The following is a 12,344-nucleotide window of genomic DNA, read 5'->3' on the forward strand; positions in this document are numbered from 1 at the left end:
CGCGCCTTTTCTCTCCAGCAGCCAATCAAGCTGCTTTCTCATTCGTGCACTTCTCTGCTCTCCTGTCTTAAGCGCTGATGTGAGAGTATAAATCCCCCTCTGGAGTTTGGCCAATCCATGTCTGCAATTTTTCCCACTCTGCTGAGTCACTTCCTGGTTCAGCTTCTCCAACTCTCTCCTGATGAGTTTTGTGTTCCCTTCTGACTCTGGATACGTTTCGTTTTTGGAGTCAGAAGCGGGCTGAAACCTCACAGAGGCATAGATGGACACTAGATGGTAAGAAGATAGAACTAGTGAGGTCATTCAAGTATTTGGGTATCCAGTTTACTGAACCACTATCATGGAAAACACATACAGCATCAGCAAGTACAACAGCTATGAGATCATGAGAGCCATTTGCTCCTTCTATTCAAAAGATGGCTAGTTAGTACAGCCTGCGCTCAAAATCTTCCAGGGCAAAACGATCTCACAGTTGACATATGGGGTCCCAATTTGGGGTTTCACTAAACTAGAAGAATTGCAAGTGGTACAAATTCATGAGATCAATCTTAGCCTTACCCACATGTATACCAGCAGCAGTGTTGAGATTAGAATCAATTCTAATCAATTAATTTTATTAATTAATATCCTTCAATTCCATCAATTAATGTAAGGGTAAAGAAAACAATAATCTTTTATTATAGGAGGCTAGCCCTCATGCCCAACACTTACTTGGCAAAACAATGCCTCCATGAACAATTTAACAGTAATAGATGGGTGAATTTGTGTCTAAAACTATTCTTATAATTTTCACTAGATCAGGAACTGTTGAACCACATAAATTAATCTACACTATTGAGGGACTACTTATTTTTTAAAGATTTTAGACAAGATAAAGAGCAGGTATGTAAGCTTAAATTGGCCAAGTGGTATTGAACTTTTAAAGTTTATTCACTTGCCTCTCTAAGCAGGAGTGGGTATTTTAAAATTTTAAATAGCAAGCTGTGCTACATGAAACCCCTTGCAATCACCAATTCCACAAATCACAGTTTAGAATAAACGCAACAGAAATAAATATGAATTTTAGAGCAAGTTGTTTAAATAAAATCTCAACAACTGAATGGCAAATACATCAGCTGGGTCTACACAAGCTATTTTATGCATAGTCAAGAAATTGTTTAACCTAATAGGGTTTTTATTTCTTTAAATCATTTCCAACAGTCACCGTATAAAATATTGCTTTAGACTACCCTTAATTTTAATATCAATTTTTGTGTGTCTGTGAGAAAGAATACAGTTCAAGAAGCATAAGCCAAACATTCTCTAGGGTACAGATAATCCTTTGGACACTAGCCATTTTCAACACAACTTACTTCCAAACAGATGTGCTTAGAGCAGATCTGCCAGAATTTTTATCACCAACATATCACAATCTACAAACAGTAGTAATAAGCATGTCTCCCATTCAGTAGCAGAATACATATACAATACCACTTTCTCCTGAGGGTCCCATTTTCAAGGAGCGCATCAGGCTGCAGTACAAAGGCCTACAATAGGACACAGAGATATTGCCAAAGCCAGGATGAAAGCAGCAGCAAGAACAACATGTATTGGCACAAGCTGCCTTGATTCAGTTTTAGCAATTATACCCTCCAACTGAAAATGTATATATCAGCAACAATGAAGAGGGTCCTCCAACTTTCCAAGCACTTTTCATGAGGTACAAATTGCAGAAGAGAATTAGAAAGTTCAGCTGTGTAGAAAATCAAGGTTTTTTTTCTGCTAATGTTCAAGATGTTCAGTATTCATTGCCTAACAGGTGGCAGTACCTATGAGATCTTGACTGATATTAAAAAAGCTAAACAGACAAACAAGCATGATTAGTACGATGAGAACTACCAAAAAATCTCAGGACAATAGGCTAGACTGAGAAGTCAAAAGCAAACATACTAGCCGATAACAATGACAAATCACTTCTGCATTGTTACTAAGAAAATTACATATCCATGTTATCACTAGAAGCCAAGCTCAATTTGATGGAGTCTTCACTTTTCATTCTACAACTTCATATTAATTTGATATCCACTTTTAAATAATAATTTTTACAAATGTCGCTGCTCTACTAATCTCCCAGTCTAAAACTATAGAGATAAATCCAATGTTGACTATTCATTTACCATATTGTTATGTGGGAATGACCTTGGGAGATAGAAGGAAGAGCCACAGCCTAGACAAAGGTCTGATAAATGAAATTTGAGTCTGAAAGAGGAAGGGTGGTAAAAGCATCTCAGAAGGGACCCTCCCTAGTTTTCGAGAGGGTAAAAGTGGGGGAGAGGAGGGGTACTTTCAGACTTGTAAGACTGATTTCAGCTTTGCAAAGTAGTTCACATAAAATGCACAACCAGGAATTCTAAATCTTTATTGCAAGGTTGCATTAAGAGAATCTTGCAAGTCTGTAAGTACCATTGTCTAGGCTGCAGCTCTTCCTCCTGTCTCCCAAGGTTATTCCCACATACTATTATATCTACACAAGATGAGGCACAAGATTTTCACAATTCTCTCCTTCCCACTGACCCCTACCCACTGGAAGTTGCACCTGAAGTTTGGGGATATTATCTCGATTGTATGGGATGTAATACAAATTTATTTTTATTTATCAAATTTGTCACTGCCCATCTCCTCCCACCAGAGGGACTCAAATGTACAAAGAGCATTCATTATCATCAACCAGCATAATTTATCAACTTTTAATGAACCAAGTACCACAAATCAATATAATTTCTAAATAAATAAAAGGAGGATGGCAGAAGCTATTTAAATCCCAATGTTATTTACACATAAATAAATCTTTGGACTTGATTTCAGGAGACTATAATACATATAGTTTTCTTGGCTGTGTTACACAAGTGGTTTGCCACTGAAATGCTTTTACATCAGGTGAACATTTTGAAATAGGACCACAGATTTAATTTCACAGAACGTGAAATGAAGGTTACACTGATATAATTCTTAACTGCCTGCAGTAGAAATATAGACAAACAAAATTACAAATAGCTAACTAAGTGACTAACAAGCTGTGAACTGGTTTCTATCTTGTTAATGTTTTATACCTGGAAGAAGTTTCATGAATGACTATAGACAGTGACTAACGAAAAGTTTTCATAATATTTGAAAAAAATGTCAACTTTGGCAATCTTGAAATGTCCTGACAATAAACCTACCAGTATCTGTATCAGAGGTTTCAGCAACCTGGGGCTCCCTAAATGTTTTTAATTTTAACTCTCATAAACCTAAGCCAAGATAACCAAAGATCATGGATTAGGCAATCCAAAACAACCAATGGGCACTACATTGGCTATCCCTGGTCTAAATTATAGAAACTTTACACTGCATATTGGACGTTACCTCCAATAGTCTTGTCCATGGGTGGAATGGCATTTGCTAGCAAAATGGATCCCTGCTACCTTTTGCAATACTTTATACAACTCCAAATTCCATCTGGAGATTTGGGAGAGACAAAAAGGGCTGTAAGGAATGAAAGGTCTAGTCTACAAAGGAAGCCTGTTTACATAATATCTGATATAATCAAAATCACTACCAAATTCCTACTTCCCTTAATAATATATACATATGGATGTTAAAATGAAAGCACAGAATGCTATTAATTAATCATTTTGAAATTTACCAAACTATTCCCTTGAGCAAAATAAACCAACTTCTAAGTATTTTTACTTTAAAACCACACTATAATTAATAAGCATCGTCTTAAACCAGTTGAATATATTCGGTACTTCAGAACATCTTGGTTTTGAACAAATTCCTCAAGTATCAGTTATAAGTTTAATTATGTGCCACATTTCATCCTTCTATGAGAATTATAGGTATCTAGTACATGTAATTATTCAAGTACAGAATACATGGATCTGCCCACAGCACACAACAAAGTCTTTGATAAAAGGAAACCTTTAAGTTTATACTAAAGGGAAATCTTCATAAGCTTTTCATCCTAGAGAAAATCCATCCACGTGGTTGTTAAGAGTCAACACCGACTTGATAGCTCATCATCATCATCCAGTTCCTTTGAGCTAATCCCACAGCTTGATCATGTTCCAGTTATAAAACACCAAAATATTTGTGTAAGCTTATCCAAGATCTCTGGTAACATTAAAGAATAAATGCAAAAATTAGTTACTAAAATAGTCACATATATCTGGAAATGCAGTGTCCATTCACATAAACTTTCCTGCAATTTTATATTTTATACATTGTGTCTTGTTGTCAGTATTAAAACCTAATACTGTATTTGTGATGGCAAACCAAAAATACTTAAGAGGCAGAGAAACTAGGCTTTTTGAAGTGTTTCAGCCCTTCACTGATGTTATGCTGCATTTAACGCACACTTAGGAAAGAGTGAGAATTCCTGATCACTCAGTCTGCTAGTTTTATCTCGATAGGCTGTATTACCTTATACCCTTTTAAATGATTTATAATATTCTTTGTTGGAGCAGGATTGCAGGACTTGTTTGGTTTCTGCCACTGGCCAATGTTTGTTTACCTTTTTCTGTTTGCTTTTGTTTCAACAAGACAGAACAGTTAAAGAATCACTTATGTTTGAAAATGCCTCAACAGCATTAATCAAAACATATTTCTATTATTTATACACAGAGATGTAAAAAGAATTACACAGAATTGAAATTTTAACTTTGTATTTGACTGCCTACTGTTTGTCCTTTCATTCAGGCAGTCCTATTGTTTAAATTGCATAGATTTCCATAAGGTTGGAAAAACATTCACTAAATTTAGAAGACAGTGTGACAGAATGTATGACCAGAGTGATTTAGGATCTAATAACTCATAAGCCATAAGGCCCACCAGTGACCTTGGGCTAACCATTGTCTTCTAGCCCAACTGTGAAGAGAAAGAGAGAGAGAGAGATAATGCATAAGAGCCCCTTGAAGGATGAATGGAGAATAAATAATCACAAAATTATTTAATATTATTCAGTAATTCAGTTTAGTGACTCCCTTTCATGAACAGTTTTATAGCAATTGTCCCAACCAATTACAAAAAAGATACTCTGAAAATGTAAGACTATTACCACTTTTTAAAAAACTGAAATATAATTTGTCTAAATATATAACCTTAACAAAATTAAGCTAAATTAAGAACTATACTTTTTCTTATTTACCAGTTAGCAAGTCAAATCAATTTGTTCTACTATAACCGTAGTTCAAGACATAGTGATAATCCTATAGTCATATCATAGGTCCATAAATTGTGTAAAAGTTTGCATAATGTGGAACTTCATAGTTTTTTGCAAGTTCTGTCATAAAACAAGTTCTCTTTTTGAAATGTATTGTTTTCTACTATCTAACAACAGTTATACAATTAGGCCCTGAAGTTAATAAAATACCAGCAAAATCTCAAACAGAAAACTGTCAGGCTCAGTTGTGGACGTGCACGTGTTAATTTAACCAGTTTGTGGAACACTTAACAAGTATAAAAGTATAACAGAATTTGTATCAGAAGATATGCTGGCCCAGAGATGCCTGGTGGAAAATAAATTGTGGTGTACTCTGGGAAAAAAAAAAAAAATCTCACTAACTAGATACCTAGAGATGGGGATTCATGTCAGTAGACCAATTTCTTGTTTTTTCCAAGCCATAGTTGTAGTTATGAACACCTTAAACCATTTAATAGGAAAAAGAATAGCAATGGAAAAATTACAACAGCTGCAAACATGGAAAAGACTTACATAATTCCACCTACATAGAAAGCCAGGGACAATGGAAGAGAAAGACATGGAGAGAACACCACAATATCATAGATTATTGAAGAAGATCCTTTTTTGCACTCCATTGGAGTTTACAGGACACACAGTGAAATCTGATAATAAAGTAAAAACAAAAATATTACCTGAAACACACTGTATGGTACCCAATCTCTACCATTCACTGTAGCTTTATGCTGCATCAGAGTGCTGACAAAACATCAGTAAATAACACCAGATTAAAAACAATCAGGTCCAGAATTTTAAGGGCAAACTCTGGCTGCAACTGATTATTTAAAAATAAGGAAAATCTAGATTTTAATAATTCTTGTTGTATACACAAACATTTGTTAATATGAACTAGTATTATATTATTTGTGGAAATTTCCCTAAAAGACAAAAGGTTAATTAATAAGAAAGGCCTTTTACAATGACAGGACCACATGCTTACTTTAATTACAATACGGTACTCTTTCAAAACACACACACTATTATGTTTATTCATTTTTCCAAGCACCATTTTATCTGTAATATTACTCTATTATTAGATACTTCAATAATATACATTCCTCTTGGTGTTTTCTGCTAAAGCATTAATTCTAATTATTATCACCATCATCAGAGAAAGCACTTATCTCCCTTCAATAGTTACTGTCTTCAGCCACTCTAAAAATGAAATATTCAGTGAAGCATAACCAAGATCACTTAACAAAAATCTGTTCCCAATTACAATATTGATCTATTAGTGCAGTATGAAATTACACTCCACAAAAACCTACTGAATACTGAAAGTTAAATAATTTTGTCAGTTCACTGATGTAAACTTTTCATTAATATTGTAATACAGTTTGCTGAGAGAAATCAGATGCATTAGCCCAAGATACAATATACCTTATCCCACTCAATGGAAGAAGGATTGATAGCAGAATTTCAAGAAACTTTTTTCTTTTTAAAAAAATGTAAAAACTCTAGCCCTAAGGAAGCAGAGTGTAGAAAATACAAGACAGGAAAGCAGCTTTGCTGGAGTTTACAGTTAGAACCTATGCAGGATTAGCCTTGGTTACAACTTGGACAGACCTCCAAGGAAGTGGAAGGCTTTATGTCAAAAGGAAAGAAAAAAATTTCCCTGAAAGCAGTGGCAAACCAGACAGGTGGGCTGGTGGACAGAGGTAGTCACGTATCTCTCCTAAATTCATAGCAACTAAAGCATTACATGGCTTCTGCTGAACTGTAGCTGATTCCAAAATTGTTCAATAGAACCCCTAAAATGCAAGAATCTATTTTCCATTTCATGCATGCCCCTAATAACATACAAGACTAAAACATGCTTGGTTAGTTTGTGGTTCAGTGTGTAATGCAAATATAACCATAAATAGAGTTTATTATTCTTGTAAAGCTAAAATCATCAAGCTGATTCTTTTTACTCTTACCTTCAAACAACTTCAACAAAGACAAAACTATGTACCAAAAAACATGGCAGAACTTTTATACAGACAAACTGACAATGTAATTGTTCATATTACACCAGGCACACACTACAAAATAATGTAGTTGAAAGAAGATACTTAGATCACTGAGTCCAACTGCCTGCTCAGCACAGGACTTCCAATTTAAGCATTCCTGACAGATAACTATCTAAGATCTACCTGAACAGAGCCAGAGAATGACAACTGGCCACCTCTCTGGTAATTAGTTTTACTGCTAACTATTCTTACTGTTAAAAAGTTTTTTCTAATATTCGGTTTGAATATCCAGTCCTGTAGTTTTAATCCATGTCCCTTACTCTGAAAGGATAAAGCATGGGTGCCAGCCATTATCTTTTTGACAGTGTTTCATATATTTTCATATATCCCCTTTGAATTGTCTTTCCTCAAAGCTAAACATCCCCCATTCCCTTAATCTCTGTTCATAGGCTATAGTTTCTAGTTCCTTCATCATCCAAAGTGCCTTTCTCTGAACTTGTTCCAGTGTGTCTGAATCATTCCTGAAGTGTGCCCAGAACTGGACACAATAAACAAGATGTGGTCTGACCAATGTAAAATACAGCTATTACTTCCCATGATTTGGAAAATATTACTTCTGTTGATGCAGCCTAAAACTGCACTTGCCTTTTCTGCAGCCACATCAGCTGCTGATTCAACAGCTGCAAACCAGTCTTTATAAATCTTGTTTATAAGAAACACCTCTGACTTTCTCTTTAAATGCCAGGAAGATAACTCATCCTTTCTATATTTTGATATGAAACTACCTGTGCTCCCCCACTCTACAGGCACAACATAGCAGAGCAAATCTTTCAAACAGCAACACTTCTGTTCGATTATTCTTAAAGCCCTTTTCTGTACAAGGAGTATTTCCGTTGGATCCATTTCCTTGTCTGAATTAGCTACCGGGAGAAGACCACCTAAAGTTCCTTCGATTTAAATACATATACATATGCATATACGGAAGCTATCTCTTGGAACAAGACTTGTAGAAATGGAAATACTGTATGGAGTCTACAGATTAGCAAAAGTGTCCCTAAGAGTCTTCGAAGGCAGGAGGGGCACCTCTTCTCTCCATTTTTTTAAGGCTGCGAGAAGCAGGAACAACAGCTCCATTTCCAAATTCTCTCGTTCTCCTGAGTCTTCCTATCTTATATCATCTGTGGACAGCCGACCCTCTTCCTGAGAAAGCGGCGTCTGCAGCTCAGAAGGCACTCAGAAGAAACCTGGCGTCCCTAAGCGCACGTCTCCACACTAATCGCTCGATTTCGAACTTTTTTCCCCAATGCTCCCTCTGTATGAACTTGCTGGAGAAAAGGAAGAGGAGGAGCGGCAGCAGTAAGCCTGATCCATCTCGAGCCGAAACGACGGCGACCTGAGAGCCGACCTAACCCTCCGCTTTGGCTCACCCCTCCGGTGACCTCTTCCACCCTCCCCCCTACACGTTTACGCACACTTACCGGCATCATCTTGGCTCCGAACCGCATTGAGGCGGGTGGCGCAGGTTCCGGGACCGGGCAGGAGACCAATGACTGGGGCCTGGGGAGGCGGAGCGGCCTGCCGTCTTTCCCTAAGAACCTGTTGCAAGAGGCAGTCCGGACCGCGACGCTTTCCAAACGGCCGGGCGCTGCCTGGCCTGCGCTTTCCGCAAAGCCCCGCCGCTCTTGGACCTTCGCGCTTTGTCTCTTCGAATCCCCTCCGCGGTCTGCCTCAGCCCAGGCGGCGCGGCCCTCGAGCCCACTCCGAACGAAACTATTCCCCGCTGGCTCAGCAAGGAGGAGGAATGGAGCCCCGCCCGAGTCCCACCCCCAAATTGGGCTGGGCAGAGCTTCGGAAAGCTCCGCGCTCCTCTCCTCGTTCGGGGAGAGAGAGAATTAGTGCCCTGGGGCCTAAAGCGAAGTTCCCGCCATTAGTTTCGGAGCAGCATCGCTCTCCACCTTTTCTGAAGCGTGGCCTGCGGTGGGTTCAGGAATATCCTTTACCTGGTTCTTCATGGCTGCGCGAGGGAATAGCTCACAAGTGATCTGTCGCGGCTGAAGTACTCGGCACTTTACCTTTGTTTGACTCTTGTGCGTGTAATTCCACCCCCGCTTTTTAGATTGCATTAAATAAAGCATTTTTTGTATTGGCTGGTGTTGCAGGTTTCTCAGATGCAGAGTTGTTACATTATAAGGAATCGATCCTTTCATTCGAAGCAAACAACTATTCCCCCAAGGCAGCTACAGTTTTAAAACAACTTAATATTGCAAAAGGAAGTTTGTTGCTATAATAGTAAATAAATATTTACTATATATTGAAAGATGTTAAACTGAGGTTCCATTAAAAAAATCCAAAAGGAGAGTCACATTTTGCAATACAATTAAACCTATTTTTCCAACACTTGAAATGTTTAAGCAACTTTGATACACAACCTCCGGTCACTATTAAATGATGATGGTTCAAGTGGGATTTGCCCGCTTTATTTTAGTGGTTAATGAGGATCTACTTGCTTCTTATCTATCCTCCATGAACGTACAGACCGTTAAAATTACAATCTGATTTCTATTATCTTTTCACTGTTCTTAATGGATGTTCATTTACAAAGCTTAAGTTGCACTTCTGTAGGCATTTCCCTGGAAATCAGTTTAACCAAATAAAGTGGGATTCACTTTCAAGTAAACTTTATTAGATCTGGTATTTTCACTTATCTGTGAAAATTACGCTTTCTGAATTTAATGCACCAGCTCTCATTAGCCTTCAGTCAATTTGATAAAGAGATAAACACAATACACTACTAAGCTGTTAGCTGTGTGTTGTTTTCTTTTGGGTTTGTATTTGTTAACTTTCAGTATGCCACTCAAAGTCACTTTGTTTGAGATGGGCAGCCATATAAATGCTATAAATAAATAAATAAATAAATAAAATACCATTGAACTAAACTGAGAAATAAAACGTTAACGCTTAAAATAACAAAGGAGGATCCATTTTTTTCTATACAGGTTTGTAGTAGTTTAATTGTTAATATGAATTTGATTTTTACATTACATTTTCACTGTCTTTGGTTATGCAGTGAACCCTGCTGGACTACATGCAGATGGTTCCCTTGTTTTCATTGTCTTCTAAACTTAGTAAATGCAATTACCTCATATTATAGCAGGACACTGAAAGAGAAACACTGTCATACTAAGGTTAGGTGACTCAGAAAATATGAAAGAAGTACAAAACCAATTAAAAGGCAGTACAAGTAACAAGCATGACATAGGGACCTCTCAGATTAGATATCTCATTCTTCTCATTTATTTTCACCACTGTAAATTATCTCTATCTTTTCCTATTCCATTTATTTTATCAGATAACTGTACACATCTTGTAAAAAATCAGTTGCATTGAGTTTAACTGATTTTCTTTCAAAAGGCTGAGTATAAGACTACATCTTTACTTCTTTTTAAAAATTCAGTGTGATATTAAGCATTGAACCATTTAGAGTTTGTATCCTGTCCATATTCAATGGACATAATCCCCATGGAATTTTTAGAGAAAAAATCATACTGGAAGATTTAAAATCTGTTTACAATATGAAGTGGTTGTCTAAATCAACAGCTTACAAATTATAAAGACATAAAGCAGGGATGAGCAAATGAAGGGGAGGGCTGAGGGCAACTCATAGCATTTAAAAGGCATGCCGTACCCACTCTCCAGAAATCAGCGGAGCTAGAACGAAGTGGCAGGCAGGGCTGCAACCAGGGGGAGCAAGCGGGGCATGTGCCCTGGGTGCCACACTGGGGGGGGTGCCAAAATGAGCGCTGAGGGGCACCAAAATAGGCATGCAATCCATGTTTGCCCCGGGTGACACAGACCCTAGTTGCAGCCCTGGTGGTAGGTGGGGCAAAGACAAAATGAAAGTTGGCTTAATCAAACACTAAGCTTAATTACCATATTTAATTAAGTGCTGTTGATATTACTATTGCCCATATGTTTATTTTCCTTCCATCAAATTGAAAATTTGGTGGCAATTTTGAGAAGAAATCTATGAGCTTTCAGGAGCTGTTTGTAGAACTGGAGCCTCAGCTTGTGTACTGTTAGCATATAGTGAACAGTCCTACTAATGCTAATACGACTTAAATGTTAGTGAATTAACATTGCATTTAGGGTATGTAAAACCGAAATGGATAAGAGTATGGTGTGATTAATATTTTATTTTTAAAAAATATATAGCATATTTTTTGGGTCAGAGAACCCACATATCAATCTACAAAAGCTATAATATTTGTTTCTATTTAACTTTCTCCCAAAAAACTCTCATATTCTGGGGATTTAATAGAACTCTTAATTTTTGTATTAACTAAAAAATGACACAGTTATTCTATTGCAGGATGACAACCAAATTAATCTATGGTAGCCAAAAAACAGGAGGAGTCTAGTAGCATCTTTTCAGATGACCACATATTATTGTAAGGCACAACCCTTTGTAAACTACAGAGGACAGCTGTAATTCACAAAAGCTTAGGACTTTTCATAAAATGTATTAGTTTGAAAAGGGTCCTGACAATTGTACTAAAAACAATCTTAGTCTTGTTGGTCCATGTGAAAATTGTTTAAAAACACAGGTGACAGCTTGTCCCACCTTTTCAGGTTAGCTTGGAATTGCCAGCTGTGGATATTGAATTAGTTGTTCTAGTAATCCAATGTCCTCCATAGCTTAATATTCAAGTTGCTATTTTGAAGTGTTTTCTTTGGTCATTGCCATGGCTGAGAAGGGGGTAAAATATATTTGTAATTCTAAAGTACAAAAACTGAAGTGAAGCTTATATAACACATATGAAAGAGTTAATTGTACTGTTTGCTATTCCAACATGTTGCTAAGAGACACTGTTGAGCTTAGTTAGCCAATGAAAAGCAACAGTGATGACATAATGGTGACATAATGGTGTTGCTATACTCTAACAGTCTTCCTCCTCAAAAATTCAGTGAGAATTTGATAGATTACATTAATCGGCAAAGCTAAATTTTCATTACTAATAAAAGCTGAGAGTGTACTTTTTTTTAAAAAAAACCTTTCCTGCTTTGCATTAGAAACCTCACTCTTCCTGAGTAGCGAATATAAATCTCATTATGAATGTCAGTTCAGCCATGTA

The 12,344-nt window shown here is 37.0% G+C and overlaps 1 protein-coding gene across 2 annotated transcripts in view; it reads right to left on the reverse strand.

Annotated features, from left to right (window-relative positions):
* TP53BP2 (tumor protein p53 binding protein 2) overlaps positions 1–8,822 on the reverse strand; it is a 59,916-nt gene extending 51,094 nt beyond the window's left edge. The window contains exon 1 of one of the 2 annotated variants that reach the window (XM_063304087.1): positions 8,691–8,822. In XM_063304087.1, the coding sequence (XP_063160157.1) occupies positions 8,691–8,717 (27 nt within the window). In that variant the 5' untranslated portion in view covers positions 8,718–8,822. Of the gene's footprint in view, positions 1–3,384; positions 3,402–8,690 lie in introns of those variants that run through there. The other variant, XM_063304077.1, reaches the window with a different exon arrangement.
* Between the last annotated feature and the right edge of the window lie 3,522 nt (positions 8,823–12,344).

The sequence above is a fragment of the Candoia aspera genome, chromosome 1 (genome assembly GCF_035149785.1).
Source record: "Candoia aspera isolate rCanAsp1 chromosome 1, rCanAsp1.hap2, whole genome shotgun sequence".
NCBI classification, from domain to species: Eukaryota; Metazoa; Chordata; class Lepidosauria; order Squamata; family Boidae; genus Candoia; species Candoia aspera.